Source organism: Arvicola amphibius, chromosome 9, assembly GCF_903992535.2.
Source record: "Arvicola amphibius chromosome 9, mArvAmp1.2, whole genome shotgun sequence".
Taxonomy (NCBI): Eukaryota; Metazoa; Chordata; class Mammalia; order Rodentia; family Cricetidae; genus Arvicola; species Arvicola amphibius.
In genome coordinates, this window is record NC_052055.2 from 83,084,611 (window position 1) to 83,111,907 (window position 27,297).

Here is a 27,297-nt window from a genome sequence, read left to right on the forward strand (position 1 = left end):
GATGCCCCAAGAACAATCCTCAATATTACCAAACAAAACAACACAAAATAAAAACCAAGATACACAAATGAAAAGAAATAAAAAAATTCAATTCAATTAAAGTAAGCTATCTGAAACTAGGGGCAAAAATCACATAAAATTATGTTATTAATGTTAGTATTCAGGCATCTGTACTGGCCTGATCTTGGGGTTTACATCCTTAGCTATAGCCATGAAGAGCCCCTCCTGTGATTTCACTTTAAAAGGGCCCTGTCTACCTCCCATAGCTCTCTTTGTCCCCTTCTCCCTTTTCCCTTCACTTTCCCTCAATAAAATCCCCTCCACCTGAGCTCTGTTGCATGGCATCTTTCTCGCTCACACTGCTTTTACTAAGTTACATCAGTTTATAATTCTGAAATACAACTATCTGAATCAGTGATAGATCTTATTAGAAGATAGTTTACATATTATTCCTTACATTTTATGTGAAAATTTAAGGTATATATAATATATTTCTATTATGTATAAATGCATATGTTATATGTATATACATATATGTATGCTATGTATATACATGCACACAATCTACATTTAAAAATTTCTACACTAAGTGCTATCTAATACCTTTATATAACAAATCAGCAACAGAATTGGCATTTATCTGTTTATTTATAAAGTATAAAAATTGTATTTTTCTAGTACATATTTATGTAACATGTGAATGTATATTTATAGTAAAATAAGGCCCCATATAGCCAATAATTCATTTATGTATACATATAAACACACATTTGTATACACAATGAAAGACTATATGTGTTGAAATGATTATCAATTACAATAGTGATAAGTACCAATTTGATATGTGACTGCATTTGGTTTTAGATTTTCTAAAATAAGTCTTTTGTTTTTCTGGTAATTGAAAAAGTACCAATTCTACTTAGTTTTTGCCTAAGCTATTATTTCCATACACAGGCAAGAAAATTTTCACTATGTGGTTTTTGATTGACAGCGAGAACATGAAAAGCAAACGTAAGCCCAGGAGAGCATGGGGGCCCTTAACATCACTGTGTTGGGTTCCTGTGTTTTTTTTTCCTTTCTATTTTCCACAGTGTTCGTCTTGTCTGTGTGTGGAGGACTTCATGTCTGCCAGGCTGCAATGATAGCAGCCTCTGAATACAGCAATGACTGGCACTTGAGCAAGACTAAGCAAAATTTATCTGTACTCAAAATATGCTGCACCATCACCATCAGAAAAGCCTCTGGGCATATTTCATAAGATTCTGGAATTTAAAATACAGGAACATGAATATTTGAATATTACGTTCTGTCATAATTCAATGGTATCTGGGGGAACGAGACATTTTTGGAAAATTTTGCCATATACTCTTTTGTGATTAATTTGCTTCTGTGGTGCAACAAACCATCATGTTCTTTATATTTTAAACTGCATGAGAAATTTGATATCTAAGAAACACAGCTTTGTCATTCCCCAATTACTGAAAAGTAAAAGACATTTAATTAACAGATGTACAGGATGTAAAATAATGGTGCGGTATTTAATGAAGATTTGAATCCATCCTGATGCACAGTTGAAATTTTACATGTGAAACTGAGAATGATTTTGCTCTGGTCTTTCTCCCCTCAGACAAGGGATATTTTCACTTAAATTGCCAGGATCTATAAAAACCCAAGCTCAAGGAAAAAAAAACAATTTAGCTCAGAGTCACAGAAATCAGCTTACGATCACATCCCTTTTTCCTTGGGGCATTTCTTCAGAGATTTTTTTTTTTTTTTTACTGATTTGATTATACAACAGAAGGTTAAATTCTCACATTCTGATCATTAGGAAAAAATAAACAGAGCAAGTACTAAAGCTGGCTTTGCACCTACTGAATGCTGCAAGTGTCTGTACTCATTGGATATGCATCTTGCAAAGCTCGGCTGTTCCCAGAAGGCCACTCCATGAAGACTGAGAGAGCAGCGTCTGCTAGTGGTGCCTGCGTGTCACAAAGAACAGAGAGAAGCTTTATCGCAGGATACTGGAAGGCATAGCATTGGGAGGCAGACTACAAGCTGGGTTTAAGCATTTTCTTTTTTGCTTTAGGAAACATGCACATGAAATTGTTTTGAATATTTTTGTAATTCATGAGTCATAGTGAGGAAGCAACACATCAGCAACATTTTTGAAATCTCTTCTTCGACTCCATTTACAAAGCATTTTACTAAAATGGTTCCATCAACTGCTTATTGGACAGGCTTATTTATAGAGCAAGGACAGAGACACAACTTACTAAGCAAACAGCATGCAGTTCAGGGCTGTAAACATTATTGGGGTTGGATGGGTCCTCTTACTGTACCTGTGGCATTCAGTGGACATTGATTGAATGCCAGGTCTCCTGCAGGAGTCCTTTTCCACACCATTGATATCAGATAATCCTCTGGGCATATTTCATAAGGTGCTGGAATTGAAGACACAGACTTATGAATGTCAGCAGAGTTTATGCTCTCAAATGTTGGCACAAAGCATTCATCAAACTCATCTAAAGGCAGAATTCTTTCCTGTCTGTAAATAATAGAATTTACTGACATGTTAGAGATGTGCTTATCAAGAAACCACCAGGTCTCATTTAACAGTCTCTAAACCCTCATGGGTTCTTTATAGCTTCTTACGTACATGTTTTAACTGAATAGTCAATGGGGTTTTCAAATAAATGTACACATTTAAGAACATTAGTGAAAAAATCTTACAAACTTCATTGAAACTACAGATGTTAATTTTCTAATAAACCAGTTGTTTTGACATTGTTAATGGCACTGAGAAATATGCATGTGCATGTGCACGTACTCACGCGCACACGCACGCGCGCGCGCGCACACACACACACACAAATAAGTCTAGCAATCAAATAAATCTAAAAAAAAGTTGCTAGACTGTATGCAGCAGAAGTGTGGGTCCTATTTTTGTATCCATTCTGTTAGTCTGTGTCTTTTGTTAGGTAAATTGAGTTTATTGATATTAAAAGATATTAATGACCAGTGGAAAAAAAAAACAAATAAGTCTAGCAATACTAGGCAACTAACTATTCTACCACTGACCTATATCCACAGCCCAAGATATATTCTATTTCTTCATACAGGAATAGCCATGGTTGTCATAGTTTATTTTATGTAAGCATGTTGATTTGATCTTTATGCCTTACTGCTTTTTTAATCTCAATTTATTTACAGAGCAAAGAAACAGAAAAGAGCCAGGCAAGGGCGGTACACACCTTTAAGTCCAAGACTCGGGAGGCAGGGGCAGGTGCATCTCTATGAGTTCGAGGCCAACCTACTCTACAAATCTAGTTCCAGGACAGCTAGGAATATTACTTAGAGAAACCCTGTCTCGAAAAACAAAAGCAAACAAACAAACAAAACAAAAAACAAAAAACAAAGCAAAAAAGAAAGAAAAAAGAAAAAGGGACAGAAAAATAAAAATAATATATCCACAAATGAATTGTTATTTCAATTACTTCTTTTATTTTTTTAGATTATAATATAGTTAAACCTTTTCTTCTATCCCTTTTCTCCATTGAACCCTCCTATCTCATACCTATCTTTTTTTTTTCAAATTTGTGGTCTCTTTTTCCATTAATTGTTGTTACATGCATATATGTATATATAAATACATAAGTACAACCTGCTAGGTCTGTATTATGAATCATAAAATAGTGAGATTCATCAAACATTATATTTTCTACTTCAGAATTCATGAACCTATTTCACATTTCTGTATTTAGTTGATGAAAAATGTAGTTGCACACATTAGCTCCTTAAGCTGTATTTTCTTTTCAAAGAGTGATGTTTCAGAACTGCACCTGTCATCACAGGTCACCTCTCTTCTAGCTCCTTTCCAGATGAGGCACTGCCACTACAAAGAAGAGGGCCTCCTGTGGTAGTAGACAAGGTGGAGGATTCAGTAAAGTTTGGATCCTAGAGTCATAAAGCATCCTCAGTTTCCTTGGGCTTTCCAAATACCTTCTTTGTTATTCATGCTATTCTTCTGCCTCTGAGATAGTGTATATGCATTTTTCTAGATTCTCACTGAAGCACAATGGTATTGTTTTCATTCTATGAGGTCTTTGCACCATGGAAGATTTGGTGGCTGATTTTTCTTCCTTTAACCTATGCCTGGATGGCATCTTCTTCATCTCATCAATGTTGTGCTACCAGGCTTATCTCAGTCTGAACTCACTGAACCTTCCCGCAGCTCTGTAGACTTGGATTTATTCCTTTTCCTGGGATGACATTCTCCAGGATTTTAGCTAGTTTTTCTCTGGCATCCACCAATTACTTGTGGTGTTTTCCTGTATCCATCTTCCGAATGCTCTCTGCGTGATCATCAATGTTATGTGCAATGCTCTCTTTAGATAATTTCAAAATTAGAAACAATTGTAGCCTTTTAGCAGTCATAAGCCTTATGTAGAATCTCACATCCCTGGATCCATTTTATTTACCCAACTATGAATTAGAGTTGCACACGATTCTAATATACCACATGGGAAAATAAAGTTGAAGAGGCAAATAAACCTGTAATAAACCTGTTTTTTTTTGTTTTTTTGTTTTTTTGTTTTTTTTTTTTAGAATTCGAACATTCCATTTATCGCATGTTAACTCTAGAGGAGAAAATAAATGTACATGGGGGTCACTAAATGAGAAAAGAGTCATCTACCCAGGGTATCCTGACCTCTCCCCATCAGGATTAAAGCCATGTCTTTTTGACCCCTTAGAAACACCACCTGTTATACAGGGACATCTTGCACAGAATCTGGGTTCTTTCCTCGGAATCAAAAATGCGTCTTATCCTTAAATCGGCTGTGGGAATGGGAGGGACACATAGAATGAATGTGTATCATACATACAAAGAAACAAAATAACTCCCCCCAAAAATGTCAAACTTAAGTCAGGCGGGACAACCTTTCTGCACGTTTCCTTCCCCGTGGAACTCAATTAACAGCTGGGGGATCACTTTCTGCAGCCACAACCCGTAAGTAGCCATAGCTCCTCAACTCCAGAAGCAAGCTGGGAAACTTTAATCTCTGCCTCGTCTAGGCCCCCGACTCATGAAAATCACATGCATCTGCCTCCTGCTGCCTCCATAAATTTCCGACTCGCTGGCCACAGAGACCCAACTTTTTGTCTTCTAAGAGGAGGTCACCCCACCAGGAAGGACAAATAGATCACGTTGAGCTTACAAAGATCTGTGCGTCTCTGCTTTCCTAATGCTGTTATTAAAGGCATATACCACCACACCCAGTTCCAGCACTGAGTCTGCTTTTTATTTGCTTATCAAAAGTAAGACAATAACAACAAAAACAACAACAAAACCAATTTGCTGATACTCAAGACTCACCCCCACCCGTGTCACTATTTCTTTCTTCTCCCGATATGTCTGAACTCTGCTAATGACATATCATACTTTTCCCCATAATTAAAAACATTAGGTTAAACATCTGTACATCCCACCCTTAATCCTCCTCTCTACTATGGCCACTTATTGAAGGACTTATTCTGTCATAGTTCATTGATTTGTGTCTAGCCTGCGCTAAAGAGAACTAATAGTGCAAAAGGAGAGCAGACGGCCTCATGGTTCTTTAGTGTAGGGGAGAAAGCTGAGGAAAAATGAATTACAAATTAGGAAAAACTTTTCATACAGTAAATAAGAGATCCCATTTCAATCTAAAATCTGAAGGATCTAAACGGGTTTGGGGGCTTTCTGAAAGAAGTGACATTTGATCGGGACGGTCAGTGTGAGGCACATTAAGTACTCCAGGCAGAGGAAGCGATGCATGCAAACACCGTACACGCCAGTGGGACAGGAAGGATGATAGGCTGGACGAAAGCTGGGCAATGGTGTGAGGGGACAGGGCAACACTGTAGGCTATGGAGGTGGAAGTATTCAGGCAGAGGATGATACGATTAAGTTTTCCACCTTAAGATTAAATTGCTCTCATGTAGACTAGATGCAAAGACCTTCCGGGAAGCTAAAGCAATAGCACTATGATACCTTTAGGAAACGATGGGTGGTCGACTGCAGAGCCAAACAATTGGAGCCACAAAGCAAACTCAGGAGGTAACTAAATGATTTGCGCAAGTAAGAGGACAAAGAGTTCAAGGAGGATTCCCGCTGTCTGGGCTGAGGAACTACGTCTAGAGACGCCAGCTCACTGTTTGAAACTCTCCCATGGCTCTGCGGGCTTGACAGGACCAAGGTAAGTGTGCTCACCATGATGAAAGGATGCCCAGGGCAACTTTAATCTATAATGGCTCTAATTTACTTTCCAGTGCATTAGCCTCAGAGAATTAATGTTCATACCCAAATATCCCCCACTCATCCTCCTCGATCCTCTATATATCTTACTTCAAATAATCTCTCTGGTAAATGTAAATCTCACTTTTCTTTTTTGATGGATGAGCATAGGCAATTTTGAACCCGAGGTTAATATAGGTAGCATATAAAAGGAGAAAAAGTCATACGGATCTCTTTTTTCTAGCTCAGGTTTCTTTCCTGAGCTTGGTTTAAATATGCCACCTGACCTGTGATAGCAACTAGATGTGCTCAGGTACCTCAAAGGATAACTGTTGGCATCACCTGTCCCTCAGTATTCTCCCTCAGGGGACAGAACTAGGGGTGGAGCACACTAGGCATCTTTATTAAAACCTGACTTTGGTATTCTCTTTCTAAAGCTTCTTCCCCTCTTCCATCCTGTCGACCACTGAACAGAGCTGCTCCACCTTCTCGGTATGCCTGGAATCCCTCCGACTCTTACAGCCACTTCTTGTGACTCCTCCTCTCCACCTCGATGGCATCATGAGGACTGCTCCGGGCCTCTTGGCTTTAGTCTAACTTTCCTTTAATCTCTTCTTAAAAGTCCAAGTGTTGCACTTAAAATAAAATATATTTCCTTTGTGCCTAAGTGTTCATTTCTCCACAAAGCCACTCTCAGTGCCTCGGCCACTGGCTATATAAAAATTTAGCATCTCTCACAGTGGACTGAAGGCATTTAGCTATATACGTACCACTTCCAAGACGACACATTTTAGGAATGCTAAAATTCTTCGTTTATTTCTTTTGTCTGTTATAATGAACACCACAGGTGCTTAGCATACAGTAGGTACCCAAACTATATCTGTTAAATCGTTTTTACTGAGCAAAAATATCCACCTAGAAATTTATGTGATGATAGAGATACCCCTCATTTTCACTGTCTTGTGCAGTGGTTACTAACCAAATTTGACTACAGAGTACCAGAAATATGGTTGGTAGGTCTGAGGACTGGGTTTTAAATTTCATTTAATGTTGTTAGTACAGATTTAGATAGATACCATTTTTGGACAATATTGTTAATAGATAATTATTTTATTTATGTAACTACAACCACCAATAATTATAGAATACATATACATGGAAAGTTAGAATAACTGTTAAAGTCTACAAGATTTAAGTATATTACATAATTAAATACTATATACAACTAGTGTATTTTTAAGGGTTCTGACTATAGTTTATCTAACATGACTATTACATTTGAATATGTTTTGTTCCATTTACACATCCAAGTTCTTTTCCATTATGTTTTAAGTTATTAGCGTTCACTTTTGACATCATATGTCTCTTATTTTCAGTGCTTTCCATTTCAAATATTCTTCAGCTGCACCAAGGACCTTGGAAATAAATTTCCTAAAATCTATTGCTATACTGTCTACTATTTTCTGATTTTGACTGTATATAAACCAATGAAAGGGAAATCTTGTACAGTGAGAGACTTCATGTCCTTGCAATGGTCTCAGAAAGCCTTTTTGTTTAGTAATATTGTGGGAAAGACACATACATCCCTTCCCTGCCCTTCCCTGCCGGCCACTGTGGTCAGAATGTGTGCTCATTGCGTATACTAACCACTAGATGGCAATGGTGGGCTAAGAGGGACAATTGTTTTACTTTTGGGCCTGTATCAGAAACTAATGTTCAAAATCAAGGTGGGTAGCTATAGCAACGATCAGCTGGGGAAATAGGTGTCACTACTTAATATTTTTAAAAGGCACACTGCTTATATGAAAACAGAATATCTCATTTTCAAGAAAATATAATATTTACTATTTAAAGTGGGCTGTGATAAAATTCTTGCAGCAAGGATTAACTTCGACGCTCTCCATTCTCACTATTGGCCTCCTGACTGTGATCCTGCCCAGTACTCCAGTCAGGCTCTCACGTCACTGCTTATCCACTGTTGCTCCTACCTTAACTGTGCCTCCTCCTTGACCTCGGACATCTGCCAGGCTCATATCACCACCACTAATCCTAACTCAAATGTCACCATCTGAATGACACCTTCAAATTCCCGTCCCTACCTCTGTTTTTCCATCTCCCAAAGCATTTGTCTACCATCCTATTATGCTAATTTTTTCTAACTCACTCATTTGTCTGTTCTGGCTAGATTTATTTTTCAATAGTGTGAGTTTCTAAGATTACAGATATTGATGGTGACTCATTAAAATATACATGATATGTTTGTGTGTATGTGTGTGTATGTGTGCATGTGCATTTGTGCATGTGTGTATTTAGATGTGGAACATGGTATGAAAATGTTCATTCCACTTAGGAGCAGAAAGAGAGGCTAGCTACTCTATTACATTTAATTGTAGTCTAAAGGTTTCCAGGGTGCCAGGTATTGATTGACTTAGGGTCTACAGTTGATTGAGACCCTGTAGACTCCTGGCTAGGACATCCTGCTGTGAGTTGCACATATCCTAAGTAGGATAAAGATGGTCACTTGCATACTATCTTTTGATGAACCCAAAATACTTAATTACTGACTTGCCTAATGATAATCTATACCCCAATAAAGCAAACAAATAAAAATAGTAACAGTTTTTAAGCCAAGGGAGGTCAACAGGATTTCTGTTCTGTTTTGTTTTGATTTAACATCCCAACCACAGCCTCTCCCCTCTTCTCTCCTCCCACTCCCTCCTTTTATCTCCCCTACAAACCCCCTCAATTCATCTCTCCTCCATATTTGTTCACAAAGGGGCAGGCCTCTGCAAAGCATGGCACACATCATGCTGCCGTACGCCTCCCCCTGTATTCAGGCTGGGCAAGGCAATCAGCATGAGGAGTAGGTGCCCAAGAACCAGTCACAACACCAGGGACAGCCCCTGCTCCCACTGAGGTTCTGCTGTGCTGCACTGTGAATTGGTGAAGTCTTGGATCAATTGCATTTACTGAGACAGATACCCAGACCACCTTTGATTAAAAAGTAAGAGGGCAGAGTCCAGCATTTCAAGTTTTATTAATAATATCAAAACTAATTTCTCATCAAAGATGACTTGATGTTCTTTCATGATTATATTTTAAACCATTAAGAAATATATCTATCTGTGCTCATACCAAAATCTAAAGAGCCATAGACACTGTAATATCAAATCACTTTCCCACCTTAGTGGTACTTCTGGAATTCATTCATTCAGCAAACAAACCATTTACTGGAAGACCCAGGGATAGGATATGACAGCATTCTAGTGTCCTTTCTATAGTCTGGGTAAAATATCTTGACAGAAAGAAGCTTAGGGAAGGAAAGGATTTATTTGGTTTATGCTTCCAGGTCATAGCCCATCACTGAGAGGAGTCAGAGTAGGAACTCAAGCTAGAATTCCAAGACATAAATCATGGACTAGCGCTGCTTGCTGGCTGGCTCACATGCTTGGCAAATGCATAGATAGCTTTCTTACAAAGCCCAAGATCATCTCTGCAGCAATGGTGCCATCCACAGTGGGCTGATCTGTCCTATTTCAATTTATAATCAGAAAAGTCCCCTGCAGTCACGCCTACAAGCCAATCTGATCTAGGTAATCCCTTGCTTGGGATTCCCTCACTGGGGACTCTTGACTGTGTCAAGCTCAGAGTTAAAGCTAACTAGAGCACTCAAAGGCAGTGTCTGAGTAGACAGAGTCAAAAGTTAGGTATGAGGAGAGGTCACTGAATGCAGGAGAAGGATACATAAAAGATGAGGTCATCATGAACAGTGATTCATATACCTGTCTTGATGGATTTATTTTAAACCCAGGGAATTTATTATATTTTAAGTGTTGTACTTGAAGTTTGGAGAACAGAGTGAAGGAAATTACTCCAAGAGGCCTGGGATGATCTCCATCATGCAACTGAGGTTGACAACAAGAATCACAGCAGGTGGTAACAGGATGTGGATGTGTTCCAGATCTACTTAGGAAGGAGGCTGCTCAGTCCCATGGCTGAATGGACGGAAAAGTCAAGGATGCTTCAGAATTTCAAAATGAAGACAGATTTCAAAGAAAACTGTCCACGGTGCTACATCCTGAGTTCCAGTATGTGACAGAAAATGCCCTGGGGAGGAGAGGATGACAGCAATTTGTACTTGAGATACCTGAGCATGTGCTAGTGTTATCCAAAAGGAGCTGCAACTGAAAGAGACTATTACACAAAACCATAGCCAAATAGAGTGCAGGATTATTGAGCCCAGTTTCACAGGGCACATCTACAATATAACTCCCAAATCTAAGCCCTCACCTCAGGGAACACTGTAAAAGAGGGGGGAAGAAAGATTATAAGAGCCAGGGGAATGGTAAGTTTGCTGTAAAATTGTGTTTTCTAGAAATATTAGAGGGTATATCTATAAAGTCTCAGGAAAGTGGCTGCGTAAACATGAGCTCGAAAAGGACAGCACTGATAGACATGTTAATGTGGATGGAGAAAGGAGGGGAGCCCCAAAGGTCCTCATTCCCATACAAAGAACTACAGACAACTAAGGGATAGGGAGAGTGGGAGAGACCGTGTAGCCAGGGAAGAGCTCACTATTGGTTATATAACACCAAATGGTCAGCCCAGTAAACACTAAAACAAGTAACGTTATACATACTGACCAGGGTGTGTGTGTGTGTGTGTGTGTGTGTGTGTGTGTGTGTGTGTGTGTGCAATTAATGAAATGAGACCATGGATTTGAATGAAAGTAAAGAGACATAAATTAGAGGGTTTGGAGGGAGAGAAAGGGGAGAAGAAAACGATCTAACTATATTATAATTTCAAATAACACTTTAAAATTTAATTGGTGAATGGAAAGCATGCCCATGACCAGAAGGGAATGTGGAACTCATGGCTCATGATTTTGTTTCGTCTTTTTGTTTTCTGTTGTCTTTGTTTGTGTGTGTGTGTGTGTGTGTGTGTGTGTTTTCTTTCTGTTGCATTCTACCTCTGTTCACCTTGCAATTAGAAACGACCAGAGCAGCCTAAGTATAAAAATGAAAGTTTTCTTTTTTTCCCCAGCAGTATGAAGCGCTCTTGTACTTTTATGTCTCACCACACTGCAATACCAACTGCTCATCAGTTGCCAGATCCACTGCTTGGTATCTTTACTGCCAAGATAAAAATTCATTTGTAAGACATACCTGTACAAGTATGTAGTTACCACACTCCCTTAAAACAAGGTAGCAATTACCTAGTGATTAGCTGTTAATCTGTCTATTCAAACTAATTTACCTTCTCTTAAAAATAGCAGAAATTATACAGGGCTTAAATCAATATGATGTGGAGAATTAGTTTTCCCCTCATAGGCTAGAATTTCAGCATTAAAGGGAAATTGATTCTAAACTACAGAGCTGGCATGCAGAAAAAAGAAGAAAAAACGCACGCACCACTCATGACCTCCACGTTTCAAACTGTTCTTGCTGGGGAACTATGAATCATGGTTACTCTGTGAATTCCTTGTGCTGAAGGAGGAGGAGGCGAAAAAAGGCTAGTCTCTGAGCTCACAGGGCTTCCAGCTTGGATTGCACCCACGGAGCTTACTCCCCGGTACGACTCATTCTTCTGCTCAGGTTGGAAGGAAAGGAGTTTATCAAGTTCCATGTGGTATTTTGTTTGTTCATTTCAGATAGGGTTAGAGTATGTGGCCCAGTTGAACTTGGAACGTCCATTCCGTCTGTCTTCACCTCTGAGATGGTGCAGTTATAGGCACACGCTGCCAGCCCAGTGGTCATTACAACCTTCTTTAGAAGATTCTCTTTATTTGTCTTCAATTTTACGTCGGTATCTCCATGAACACCTCTTCTAAGTAAATTATGTGCTTAAATTCATCAAATCTCTTGCTGAGTCAGGAAGCCTCTCTTAGATGAGAGCGCTTGCTAGCCTCTAGCAAGCAGAGCAGACCCGAGAAATTGCTGCGACCAAGATAACATGCTTTACTCTATTCTTTCCCAAGCTTTCTCAAGCTTTCTGTGGATTCAGTTATCCACGTGGGCGCCATTCTGTAGTGAGGAGCTGCGGACCGCGTTCCCGCCGCCCTGTTCCCAGACGCAGGTCTAGCTTATGCCCCGAAATAATTACACGGAAACTGTATTCTTTTAAACATTGTCTGGCCTATTAGTTTCAGCCTCTTACTCACATCTTGACTAACCCATATCGAATAATCTGTATAACACCACAAGTGGTGTCTTACTGGGAAAGATTCAGCATGTCTGACCTGGCGGCTGGCTTCATCACCTCTGGCTCAGAGAGGAGAGGCGAGGCAATTGTCTGAGCCCTCTACCTCACTTCCTTTTTACTGTTCTGTCTACTCCACCTATCTAAATCTTGCCCTATCAAAAAGCCAGGGCAGTTTGTTTATTAGCCAATGAGAATCCTCCATCAATCAACTAGTTTATGTAGATGATAACATAAAAATGTAACCATTACTTTCATTATGGCATTAAGGGCATAAAATATAAATCTAGCAATCTATTTTGCTCAGCAAGGCTCAGCACAGTGTCTGAGAAGTCCAGATGAAAAGACACCGTACATACACATGAAATGTGTTGGAATTGAAGTTAATATAATCAATTAAATGGATTATTAATAAGATATAAGAATGGGAGCATGGGCTAACTTTATAGGGTTTCAATGAATAAGATACATTCATAAGATGATGGAAAGAAGACTCACTAATGGACTGACTCCCAAGAGGCTCCTATAGCAATGTTCAGAGTAAAGGGGGCAAGGTCACTAAAGGGGTCCAGATGAATAGTAATTAAAACTATTGTGAAGAACATGTATCATTGCATACAGAAAACAGTTTGTACAAGTGTGTTTTTATTATACACACACACACATATATATACACACACACACACACACATATATATATATATATATATACATAGTACATATTTATAGTTGAGTAGAGAGAAGTAATGTAGCAAATCTATTAGAGCTAGCATTGGGACATAGAATATCAGAACTCTAAGGGTATGTACTAAATTTGGCAAGTAATGAAAACTTATGCAAGGTTTTTAAACCAAGTGAGTCATATGACTTAGGCCATAAATAGGCCATACTAATGAGACAAACCTGTTCAGAAAAGATGATGTCATATGATTGATAGGAGCAACACAGAATTCATCAACTGCTATTAATCATCATATTTAGTTAAAATATTTTATCACATTGAATCAATTCCCTATACCACATTGGCTCCATTTTAGGTGTGAAGACACCAATAAAAAAAGCCAATCTTCCCTGGTCTCCATATTCCTCACTTTATTTTTATGTTCCTCTACTACAAATAGGTGTTGGCAAAGGGAGTACACAGGACCACCTTGGAACGAAATAGACAACTGAGAATCTGTCGTTAGGAAAATGACTGCTCAGACCAATAATCGGCTCAAATGACACAAAAGAGTTGCTCATCAGATAGAAAAGCTCTCCTGTGATAGATCCTGGAAGGTAACTGCTGGCAAAGCATGCTGGGAATCTGTGAGAGACACGAGACAAATGGTAGACCTGCAGGTGTGACCTGAAGGCTTTGCTATTGGTGAGAAAGGAAACAGCATAGAGAAGAGTGGGCACTGAAGCTGTGGGCACTCACATCAGGCTACGCAGGGAATCAACAAGGAAGAGAAATATCAAGCATAATATGAGAGGTTGGTGCTTCTGTGAGCATGGAAACAAAAGAGCAGCAATGCAATAATTAAAACTTTTAAGTGTCCTTTGATGTTCTGCTTGAAGATAATTGTTAGATAAGTCCTAAAATTTACTTCTTTTACTATGGTAATATTTAAGATGGAAAGAAGTAAAATAATAGTAATATGTGTTTTTTTTTTTTTTTTTTTTTTTTTTTACTTTTCTTCTCAATTTAAGGTTGTTGCCAAATATTTCTAAATCAAACAAGGTGGCTAATAGAAGATTAGAACAAATTGATTTTTACGTTTCTACCCTGGAATAACCTCTGAGAGTTTTCCCAAAGTCTTCTCTGATGAGCAATCTGCGAAGATGAATTATTATACTAGTTATCTCCATAGCAACAGGTTCGCGTGAAGGACTTGCAGTGCTACCCAATTTAAACCCCGAGTCCTTTGGCCCTCTGTGCTTTTTCCTTTATTCTGCCCATAAAATTCAGCCATTTTTTTTCCAGAACTATAGAGTAGATTATGTAAAAACAATCAAACACTTGTGCTTTGCGGGAGGACTCAACACTATTTTGGTTATTTATTAAGCAATAAAATCTCTTTCATCCAAAGGCTATCTTCAACACCTAATTTACATTTCTGCTCTTTAAACTGTACCTGAAGTGCTTGACAAGCAGAAAGAGGAGTCAATACCTAGTGCCATCTACTGTCAACACTAAACTCAGCATCTGATTTTAGGTGAATAGCTATGTAAACACCCAGGTGTGAGAATATTTGATGTTATTTACTATAGCCAAATACATTCAGTTAAAACAATTGCTTTCACCTTATGAGGAGCTCACCAGATGAAAGCATAGTTGATGATAAGTTATAAAGATAACCCGTAATTGCAGAAAATAGTATGAGTCCAGGGGCTCTGTGATGCCCTCAAAGCATCTTGAAGTAAAAGGGCACAATTCATGGCAGCCTGGAAATGGTTCCAGGAGTTTTCTCTTTGGATAAGGAAATGAACATTTTGAACCGACATCTTTGGGTTTATGAAAATGACTACAGCTAGCCTCCACATGGAGTGGCACACATCATTAATAACAGCATAATTTGCTAAGTTTCCTACACTTGTCTCTACAAAATATATATGCATATACTTTTAGTGGATATGATTATCAACCTATCAGTCTACTAACCGGCACCTGAGAAAACAAGTGAGAACTGCTGGACAGGGCACCTCCCCCACCGTCACACCATGAACCGAAATTCTGCATATGCATACTGTAACTTCTCACTGTGGAAGACGAGAAACACAAAGGACATGCTACAGCCCAGGAAGAGACACATGAGGAATGTCCTTGCTTACTGCTGTTATGATAAAGGCACATGGATAAAAGCTACATGGAGGGAAAGGGAAAGCCATGAAAACTTTCCCAGTAATAGTCCCAGGTGAAGGGAACGTAGGGCAGTGACCCAGCGGCAGAGCCTCAAGTGGAGACCTTGGAGGTACACTGTTTACTGGCTTACTCCCTATGGGTTGATGAGCCTAATTTTTAATGCAACTCAGAATCGCCACCCCTGACCAGGGCTGGCACCACTTACAGTACGCTGTGTCCTCACACATCAACCATCAATCAGGAAAAAGCCTTCCCAAACTTTCCTATAAGCAATCCGAGAAAGGCATTTTCTCAATTGCAGTCTCTCTTCCTAGATAACTCCATATGATAGGGTCGAGTTGACGAAAGCTAACCAGGGTACCAACTGCAGCAGGAATCTAGATCTGCTTCCGGGTACTGTATATTCATATAAGACTTGCTCTAATGATAATTAAGACCTTTTCTTGCTCTTTATGGAACAGGAAAAAATGAGGATTGGGAAGATGAGAGTTGGACAATAAATGATCCATTATTATAAAAAAAATCAGTAGCCTTATTTCTCTTTAAGATGGCCAAGAGAGGTCTTATTTCTGTTAAAAGTTGATGTCATAAAAGTTGGAAATGAATTTGTCTACATTTGTATTATAAATATATTACAGACAGTACCCCTCTTCATTTGTGAGGAAGCATGAGTTAGATCGGACTCTGCAATCTGGGCAGTATATCAGCTTACACCAATGGAGCTGAAGCCAAGGACTACATTTCATTTCCCTGTTCCTTTTTAATCACAATTTAATCATGATTATTCAACTTTAGTAGGCCACTGCAGTCTGCAAGATGATCTGGAGCCATTATCATCATCATCATCAGCTTATTGCCATCAAAATATATATTCTCAAGTAAACAGAGCCTCTGATGCTCAACAAGTTTAACTTCATGCTTCAACAAGCTGTTGGCATGAATTTGAAGGCCATCAAAGGTTTAAAAGCAATGCCTTCGACTGTGTTAGGAGTCCTCTGCAAAGATACACCACAGAGTAAAGTCCTTTCTTCAATCCTTTCTCCAGACACAGTCTTACTTGAAAGAAAAGAAATTCAAAAACAAAATCGCTCTGCCCAAATGATATCTCATAAGTGGGGACAGAGGGGAGGAAGGCAGGCAAGCAGTGCTTTTATCCACAGTATGACAGTGTGCATGAGGCTAATACAAAAACACACTGCAGTGTCCAAGACTTGCTTTGCATTACTAGGGCGACTGCTGCCCTCCTTTGGCGTGCAGAGCTTGAGTAAAATACCACAATTTCTCCTGGTCTCCCTTGGTACCTGGCTCCCCATACCTCCATTTACATTTTGTGTTCCCGAGCACAGTCAGCCAGCAGGCTTCAATCAGCATGACAGACAAATCAATTGTTTTCCCACGAAGAAAACTTTAAACTTTATTTGTGGATTAAGAATATCCCTTTCGGGAAGTGATAGATTCCACGTTAGTGATTAGTGACAGGCAGCCAAAAACTTAAGTCTAGCCAGGCATCAGTAAGATCTGATTTCAGAAGAGTGACCAAGAAAAATGGGGGTAAAAAGGTGTGAATGAATGTTTTCCATCGCAATAGAAGGCAAAGCCAGTGAAGTTATTACCATTTCTCCATTCACTCATCAGAGCCTGAGGATGCGCGATGAGACTGAGATAAATGAATTCATTATTTGGTGAGCTTGACCAATTTAAAAAATGGGGACACTTAATTATCTCCCCTGGAGTGATTCTATTTCCTAACCAGTAGTACTCTTAAGTTTTGGTCTCTATGGTTCTCCTTTCTTATGAAAACAATGAAACATCTTACTGGGGTGGGCGGAGTCAATGATGCAGTTTTAACATTTTCCCACTACTCTATTAACCCATAAAGGAAAACCCTAATCTTGATGGGCATTTTTAAATATGTTTTCTAGATAATATAGTAGCATTTGATTAAATCTAGATGATTAGTTTCCATTAGTTATCTAGACAAAGATGTACATATATTTCTCCTTTTTGACAACAGAGGGTTTCTGGGTGAGGTTAATTAATCTGTTTTTGAATTCAAATTACGTGAAACATTAACATAAATACTTGTTCTTCCCAGGACCACCACCCCCCCAAAAAAGATCAGGAATGAAAATATTAAAAATAATACTGGGAAAAATACTGTTTTAAAAGAAATACTTGTTGAAGCTTTGCAATTGACAATCAGAAAAATGTCTTAGTAAATGTTAAGGTGATATGAACATTTTCCCAGTATGTTTTGTCAATGGGTAGATATGAAATAATATTTTGGCTGGGATTATGACCACTATTCACAAAAGAAATAATAGTGATCATGATGAGGAAATCAGGATTAGCTTAATTCTAAGACTTAGAATTCAGTGTATAAGTCAGTTCTATTGTGTAAAATTGTAAAATAAATCCTTAAAAATACCACTGTTTGATAAAAATGACTGCATATGAGGTGTTAGTGGATAGATAGAGCAAATATTTTGTTGAAAATCCTATCCTCAACAGAGACACGAAGTTTTTAAATTAATAGTTGGGTATACGTTTTAATGCACAATGCACATTGTGCAAGGTATCAGGTTAAATTATAGCAAAAAAAATGATACAGCAGCATTGTAAATGAGAATATTTTTGTGACTGTAAAAGCACTAATCTTTAAAACCATTTAGCTGACTCGAGAAGTAGGTTTCACTAGGGAGCTATAGATCTGTAAGTACATTGCCAGTGGTTTCCAATCACCTTACTGAAGAGAGAGAAATGAAACGCCAAGACCAAAAAAATACAACATCATATAAAATTGCTTTTAGTCATATGAGGTAATCTATTGACCTGTCTTAAATCATGAAGCCCAACAAATAAACGTAACAAGTCGAATATGCAACCTTTCTCCAAACCGATCTGTAAAATGTTTTTCAAACAGCAGGTGGCAATCTCGGTAAATCTGACTGCAGCTGTTCTGTCTTACCTATGCAGATGAAATGCAGTTGCGGACAGTTAACCAGCTTCATGTGCTAAAACCGGTTTAGGTACCTTCAAGTATTAAGAGGGTCTTGCTTCATCATGCTCTACAGTTCTAATGAAATTTCTCCTCTGGCAAAACAAATGTTTTTGTCTAAAGCCTGTTAATTCTCATGCAGTGCGGGGATTTCATTGTTAATCTGCCTAGGCACCCTTCACAGCAGAGTTCTGTGTGCTATTTGTCTCTTATCGTTCTGCATTCACATGGCCTGAAGAATTAGCAAAATTAATTGGAGATCTCATGCCAAAAGAAAACCTGCTGACAAACTGCAAAACGGGAAACTCAGTTTCTGGGCCAGAGAGATGGATCTCTGGGTGAAAGGTGCTTGCTGTCTTGCCTGATGACCTCCCAGTATCCAGAAGCAGTGTCCAGTATCCAGTATCCAGAAGCCGGAAGCTTCTGGATTCCCCCAGATTGTCCCCTGACCTCTACATGTGACTCCACACTCACTCCAATAATAGAAGTAAGTGTAGTAATAAGAAAAAAGACTCTAGTTTATGATATGATTAATAACATTGAACAGAGAATATTCTTTTCACATGTTAATTATAGAGAAACATGATATTTTGGTTACTGGGTAACTCTTAGAATACTTATATTTTTTTAAATAGAAATGGTCAGTTTATGTGACCAGAATAAGAAGAACAGGAAACTTTTTGCATTGTTGCTTGTCTCGCTGCCCAGGCAAAAGTACCTTAAGGAACAGAGGATTTTCAACTTAGTACAGTCCATCATAGAGGGGCAGCAGCAGTCAGAAGCAGCTGTCACAGTATATCCACAGTCAAGAAGCATGCAGGGACTGGGGGCTGTGCTCCACATCCTCTCCTCTTTTTATTGGAGCAGGCAGACAGAGTGCATCTTTGCAACCCAAATAATCAACTCGAGCAAATTTCTCACAGACATGACCAGAGATTTGTCTCTGAGGTGATTCTGGCTGATGTTAGGTTGACAGATACAAGTCACCACGAACCTACCCTTCGTCACCTCGACACAGAAACACACCACTTTCTATACATAACCTCAGCTCCTGTCATCATAGATTAATGACCATCTCATAATGCAGAATACATTCAGCCCAACTTCAATGGTCTCAGGGTTTTAAACAGTACTAATACTGTTCAAAATGACCAAGTCCAGCCATCATTGGAGACCCAAAGCAACACATAATTTTGAAGTTCTGTAAAATACTGAAATACATACTTTTAAAGCAAACTAACACAGAGAAGTAGCCATATTACAAAATAGAGAGTGGAGGGATGGTAAGGAATGGTCAGGCAAACCAAGATGGAAACACACAGCACAGAAAATAAATCCTGCAACTCCATGGCGGCTACCTGGGGCTTCAGATGGAATCTTGGTAGTTTAAGCAGCCCGGCGCTTCCAGCTCTGCTGCCTGTAGCAATCCTAGCTTCTATCCTTGAATGTCCCTGCTTGACCGGATGTCCAACGGTTCAGGCATCTCCAACCACTAGAGGGCTCCACTAAAACATAAACTTTACCTTTAGGGCTTTCATGAAGTGGCCTCTCAGGACCACTTTGCAAGTAATCAGATTGACACACTGCCTGGGTTTCCCAGCTCTCTGGATTCACGGTGCAAGCCTCTGTGACTGCTCCGGTCTTGCATCTTTCACATTTCTTCAATCAGTTCAAAGTAATACTCCCAAGTTTGGGTTGCCAGCTCAGGCCAGAGAGCGAGTCCTTTGGAATATACATCAACGTTTATGAGCTGACTCCCAAGAAAACTTCCCAATTCAACTGCTCTCAAAAAGCAGGAATCCTTTCAGTAACATTTTAGTTTAGGTTCTCATTCAAATGAAACTGTGTTTTCCCCTGGAAGGAGCCTTTGGTGCCTAAGTTCTTGCACTCAGTGTGCCTATGCTGTCCCAGCGCAGTCACACTCTTCGATGGCATTAATCTCTCCATCAGTGACAGAATCTTTTGTTGTTGTCTACCTTCTCCTTCCCAGATGTTTAAAACTTGTCCATACACTTTTCATCATCAAAATGCATTACTCTGGTTATATCACCTTGCTTCCTTTGAATTTTCATCATCGTGATTATTATTATTGTGTGTGTATGTCTGTGTATGCTTCTGTGTGGCTGTGTGTATGTGTTTGCGCGTACATGTGCATGTGTGCATGTGTGCATCTGTGTGTGCGTATGAGTTTCTATGATGTGTATATGTAAGTGCATTAACATGCATGCTATGGTGTGAGAAGCCGGTTCTCTCCTTCCCCAGTGGGTTTTATCCATAGAATTCAAGGATAGAAAGCACTTTTACCCACTGGTCCTCTCTTTTACTTCCTGCTTTCTCTCTGTAGACTTGATTGAGAGCAGTAAGCAGGAGCACTGGCCCAACCTGAAAGCTATCCTGTCTGAAGTTCCTTCCAACAAACGCTTTGTCTAATACATTGCACCTCATTCAAGTGCTCAGAGAATGGATAAAATACAGCCAGATCACTGACCATAAAGCCAAACAGAATATTATCCAATTTCTGATGGTGCCCATGTTCACTTCTAAAGCCTATGGGCCAGGCTTCTACTGTGCACATTTCTCTCCTTCTTCTACTTTTCTAAATTCTCACCAGAATGGCTCAGGCTAGGTTTACACTTGCGAGGGTTCTTCTAGTTGACAGTTCAAAACTATCCTGCATTTCTCCCACGAACCAGTTCCAAACCCTAAGAACTGCAAAGTTAGTTTTATCACGATAATGACTTTACTTCTTTATTCCAAACTTCTGCATAGCTAATAATCATGTCGCTGGAGCAGCATGCTCTGACAAAAGCAACCTAAGAAGGAGTTTATTTTGGAGCACAGTATGGTTACAGTTGGAGGCAGCTGGTCACAGACGGACACGGACACAGTCCTGAAGCCGAGGGAGGTGAGCTGGGCCTGGCTTTGTTTCCCCCTAACAGTCCCGGAGTCAGTTAGGCTAATTTAGATGACTTCTCACAGACATGCCCAGCCCAGACATTTGTCTCCAATGTGATTCTCCATCCCTTCAAATGACCATCACCCCAAACCAATACACCTACGAAATAAACACAGCACTCACATTCTCTGAGTTCCTTTCACTGTGCAATTAGAAGATCAACTTAGCACTGTCTTGTATGTTTGTGTCCGTTTGGCCTATGGTATCAACCTAAAACCATGATTGTGACTTATCTATATCTCAGTGTGTCACGATTATTTTAAGAAAAGAATCTAGTTTTCTAAAGGAGACGTTGCTAGAAATGAATGAAGTCTGGACAGTGTCTGACCCGAGTTACCGTTTGTGCTTACCTGCAAACCACTTTCATTAGCCATTACATTTTATATTTTATCCATGGTGATAATTTTATGATTGAAAATTGGACAAGATTGGGAAAATACAGATTTCTAAGGTCATCAAGGAGACATTAATCAGTCACAAAAATGAAAGTATATGAATTTAGACAATAGCTTTTCGTTTCATTTGCTTAATACTTAAAAAAGTAGTAAGGTTTGAGAACATTTTTGTCTTCTCAATAAGCAAATTTTATTACACAGTAGAAAAATATTATAATGATATAAATCATACTCAAATCAATTATTCTTCTTTGTGCTGAGTTTTTGACTATCCTTGTTTTTCAATATCACTTTACAATAAATAAAGTAAAACTAATAGGATTGTTCTAACATATGAGGATAAGTTGTCAGATAGTATTTTTAAAACAAGCGTATTGCCAGTTACTAGTATTAATCTTTAGACCAAAGAAGTGTTATTCCTAACTGCACACACACAGACACACACAGACACACCCACCCACCCCAGATCCTTCTTACCTGGGCACCGCTGCTCACTGCACCGTCTCACTTCCTCCCCTGTTCCTTCACACTGCTGTCCTGTTAAAGCTGCACCCTGACACGTCCTCACTCGCCTCTCCCAGCCTCCATCACAGGACTTGGAACATCCGCTCCAGTGACCCCATTGATTCCACTGACCATTGGCTGAAAGAAATGGGTCTCACTTAACAGCAGTCGCACCATGCACTGGTTTGGTAAATGTGTAAATCCGGAGGTGTTAACGTTCTTTCCATTTTTATTCATCTACTGTCAAGACTAAGCTTTGTCCAAATATTGGACTTGCTGGTCAAACACTGTGCATTTTGTGGTGCGAAGAATTACATAAGTGAGTATGACACTTCAGATGCACAAGGAACCTACTTTTAGAAACTGGAAGCCTAGTGCTAAACTTTATTAACTCGGCTATTTTTCGATTTAAGAATCTCCAGATTTTTCTGACTTTATTATTGCAGTATACCGTAGAATAAATGAATCTAATGGTTTTGTACATATGAACATATAATTAGCTTTCATTTTATGACTGCCTGGCATGGGTCTTTGAGGTTTTATGACTTGTAGGTGTCATTTGCACAAAGCTATTGGCCTTACCTGTACATTCGGGGTTGTAGCACTCTCTGCTTTCTGCCCATGGTCCTCTGCACTCAGAGCCTCCGTGAGCAGCTGCCGTGCATTGCCGGCTCCTCTGCTGGGTTCCATTGGAACATGTCACCGAGCAGTGGCTCCATGAACTCCATTCCTGCCACTGTCCATCAACTATGAAAGCAGAAAGAGAGACAGCGTAAGATGCTCCGGTGGGGAAAGCTATGCAGGGAGCACAAGGTAACACTAACCTGAAAGATGAATCAATCTAAAAGCTTCTGAATGTTTGTAATTAAGATCACACTGCGTGAGATCCTATTACTACTTCCCAAGACGTTATTTCCCCCTTTTTTCGTCATGAGACTCCTCAATACGTTATGATCCCCCTTTTTGTTTCTACTTCATTTTATGCATTTTCATTATGATGGTTAATCACTGTTATCAACTTCAATATGAGTTTGAATGGTCATGGCAAGAAATATCTGAACATGAACAAGGATTGCCTAGATTTGGATGAGTTGAGAAGACCCACACGCATGTGATCAGCACCAAGCTATAGCCTGGGATTCTGGACTGACTGAAAAGGAGAAGGGGAGCTGAGCAGCGTGTCCATTGTTGTTTCCTGACTGGATACAATGAGAGGAGGCAACCGCTGTTCTTGTCACCACCCCTTCCCTGGCCTGATGGTTGTATCCCTTGGGAATGTATACCCTACTCTCCTTATTTTGATTTTATCAGGTATGTGTCATAGCAAGAAGACTAGAAACTAGAACCTTCATCTCTATGGCAATTATTGATTGAAAATTTAAAACCTTGAGATAGATTTCAGAATATAGTTCCAGGATAATGTGACCAAGGGGAAAAAGTGGCCAATACACCACACAGCTCATATTTTGGAAAAAGCAGCTCTTAAAACTAAACAGTGAATGACATGCAAAAAAATTAAAAAGTTGGGCAGTGTGTTGCACAGGATGATTCCAGAAGATTGTGAGACATAGGTCCTGGGAGACTGGTAGATTTTCCTTGGCAAACTGATGTTCCAAGTAATCAGGACCACGAGGAAATGAATAGGATAAGTATTGTCTGTAAAAGGACATGCAAAATTCCTTAACAGATCAAGATGGGTATTTTCTAGAACAAGATGCAGAGGACAGTGAAGGAAATCCAGAGGTTTAAGTGGAGAGAGGTCGAAGAAGTTGGTCAAAGGCAGCAGTCAAGTTTGCAGCTGGATTGTGAGAGACCAGAGATGTAGTCGATCCACCTTGACTGCAGCTCAGACAGTTCAGGATTATTCTTGCTGCTTCGAGGTTATTGGAAGGAAGTTTTTCCTTTGGGTGTGGCTACTTGATGCTTTGGGCATTTGAGAAGATGATCACAATGTTGGTTCCCTTGAATTTTGGTAAAAAAGGCTTTTTGACTCTCCTCTTCTCTTTGGATTGGGGTATATAAAGCTTATAAAAACATTAAGGTGAGTAGGTTCAGTATTCACTGGGTTACCCTCCCGACAGTTCCCTGTGTGTCTCTTTTGTGTCTTTGTTTTTCTGCCTAACATTTCTAATCCACAACCCTGGAGCATATGAACAGGGTCAAGGCTGGACCCAGATATGCATTAAGATTTAGGCCACTGTTCTCAGGTAACTAAGAACGCTTTGAAGTGTTTAAATGGAGAAGATGCTGGTCAGAGATAATGAAATATTTGGAAAACAAATTTGGAAGATACAGGGGAGGGTCAGTCCTGGATGACAGAGAGTTGGGAAGATCAGGATGTTATCAAGAGGTGATGCTCAGAGAAATGAAGGGAAGGATCTGGAAGCAAAGCATATGGTAAGCAAAAAAGACCTTGTGTCTGATGGTTGGGATGCAGATGACTGCATTTGACCCATCTTTGGTGCTTCATTCACTTGTCCTTCACTCAAATGATTCTGAGACTGGTGATGAAGAGAGAAATGGAAAGTTTAAGTGCCAACAAAGCCCAGTTATCTCACAAATGATCATATTGTGCATGTAAACAAGTCAAAGGTGAAAGGCAAGCATGTTCTTTAAATGGTACATGAGATTTGTAGGTTTTCACAGGATCTTCTTCATAGAAAAGATAATTGCTAGGGCAGTGTGACCTGACTCATTTACACAAGGAGACAGCACTGACAAATGCTAGAAAACATAGCAGGGGATTAAACCCAAAACCAATGAAAATGTACAAAATAGCATATGAATGCTATAAATGCACTCATAGATGGGGGTCTACTGTTTTCAGTGTTACTGCATGCTTCTTAATGAGTTTGATTATTACTGAAAAGGAATTGAGCATCAATCATAAGTTCTACTAGAAGCTAATACTGTGGTGAAAATCCTTCTAGGCAAACCAGAGTCTGACAGAATGAGTAGGTAATTTCAAGCCTCATATGTAGCTATTAAATAGGGCTGTCGAACAGATACCTGTCTGTACTTAATAAACCTTGTGAGAGATTAAGAACCACAAAATGCCAATTTGATCATTCCATTCATGTAATTTTAGTGTCTCGTTTTATTAAAAGTACCCGATATAATCTTATCTGGCCATGTAGTACACTTGCCAGACAAAACAAAAGTTCTAGTAAATCAATAGGACATTATAAATTATCAATGTATCCTCTGTTTTTGACATTCAGGCTGAATGTAGTTTTTGTTTCAGATTTTGTTTTTAATGAGGATGAGTTAATATTAGAAACGAGGGACATTTTGCGGTTAAACACTGTCAAAAAATTCATAAGACACAACATATTTGAGATCTAACTAGTTTAGTTTACCTAATCAGCCACAACAAAAAATAATGAAATTAAAGATATATCAAGAGCTTGGACTTTTTATGTTTTATTTTGTACTATTAATTAGAAGGTCATTTTATTGAATATTAGTTGCACTATTCTGAAATAATTGACTTGATAAAGTAACTTACTGCATATTAAAAAAAGAAAGAAAAATTAATACAAAATCCAGTACAAAATTCCAGTGCGCATCCTTTTACTGTGTTGCCTTCATTACTATACAAGCAGAACAGTGAGGGGTGAGAATTGGTTCACATACACCACAGTCGCTCATGGCTTTCTTTAGTGCCAGAGTGAGGTCTCATCATACTAAAACGATTGTTGTTTGATTTTAGTTTCATATAAAGTCCTGATATTTTAAACTATCAGTTACTATGTCCTAAGGACCTCTTCCCCTAAGCATTTTAGGATCTAGGAGTCTCATTTCATTGAATGGGAAACAATGGATCACAAGTTTCTGGGAAGTAGAAATTAAACTCTCTTTTTTGACTTTTAAGCATCCCAAACAGAGAATGTACATTATCTGTCAGGGGTAACTGCTGGGATATTCAAAACTAAAAGTCATTTATTAAGATACAGGTCTCTATTAATCTAAAAACAACATTCTTCTTGGTACTAGAGAAAATAAATGGGTAAATCTGCTATCTGAACTTTAACTGGGAAGACAAGTGGTAAAGAGATTGATTCCCTTTCAACACCCATGCTGGTTTTGTACTTGACCTGCTCTGGTAGAAGCAGCAGTCAGGCAATGTCTCTCCTTCCCTAGAATTAGTTCAATGAATTCTGTGAGCTTGTCACACGGATAAGATGAATCTTGCAGAGTCATTGCAACCTGAGAAATTTGAATAGATCTCGATGACTTGTTCTATTATAAAACCATTTCTGCTGAACTCTGATTCATATCTTGGTATTCTGTCATGAAAATTGTTCCCTGGTGTGTTAGTAAGATGGAAAACTTCAAAAGCTTGAAGCTCATAACGCACTACTAACTAAAGGGTTCCAGAAAAGCTGTGGTGTCAATGGTGCTGCTCTGGACCTTCAGAGGGCTGTGTTGCCTAAGACTGATCGATCTCTGCTCTCATGATCGTATCTGCTTGGTTATGAAAAGTATACGTATATTGATAAGGAAGACTTTCATCCTGGAGGCACGAAAAGAAAGTGATAATTTGAACAACACTATGGGGAATCCCGTCAGGTCCCTTGGGAGATAGCAATGGCTGATTCCCATCCCTAAAAGGGGGCAGCGACTGTATGTAACTGAAAGCTCCTGTAGCCAGGAAAATGTGTCGAAAGAGCAGAGAGGAAGTTAGGGCATAAAGAGGAATCGTGAGACCAGGAAGTGTAGAGGAGAGAGTCAGCTGATGTATGGAAGCCAGAGATACACCAAAGACCGAGGAAGCTACGTAGCTGCGAGAGAATATGCAAATAGGCACATGAAATAATTTACATTTAAAACTGAAATAGTTTGTTGTTTGTGAAAGAGGGATTACACAAGGGCAAGAACCCTGGAAGTAAGAGGAATTGGGGTTCTACAATATGGGTGAGGCTGGGCAGGTTCTCTGGAGGGTGAGCTGATAGAAACATTAACAAGGAACCAGACTGATGCTTTGACCAACTCACATAGGGAAAAGGAAGATTCCTTTATTGGGCTGTTTGACCAGTTTACAAACAAGTGAGAGAACACAGTTCTAAAAAGAAAATTTCCATGTTTATGATATTGAATTATAAGTTCATCCAGAGACTATTGCATTAA

At 39.2% G+C, this 27,297-nt stretch overlaps 1 protein-coding gene across 1 annotated transcript in view; it reads right to left on the reverse strand.

The window, feature by feature from the left end:
- The window catches only part of Adgrb3 (adhesion G protein-coupled receptor B3), a 710,232-nt gene that overhangs the window by 403,085 nt on the left and 279,850 nt on the right, over positions 1 to 27,297 (reverse strand). Inside the window, exons 5-8 of the mRNA XM_038342237.1 lie at positions 22,750 to 22,914; positions 22,141 to 22,305; positions 2,340 to 2,441; positions 1,873 to 1,979 (exon numbers count right to left, since the gene is read on the reverse strand). Coding sequence (XP_038198165.1) covers positions 1,873 to 1,979; positions 2,340 to 2,441; positions 22,141 to 22,305; positions 22,750 to 22,914 — 539 coding nt within the window. The remainder of the gene's footprint in view (positions 1 to 1,872; positions 1,980 to 2,339; positions 2,442 to 22,140; positions 22,306 to 22,749; positions 22,915 to 27,297) is intronic.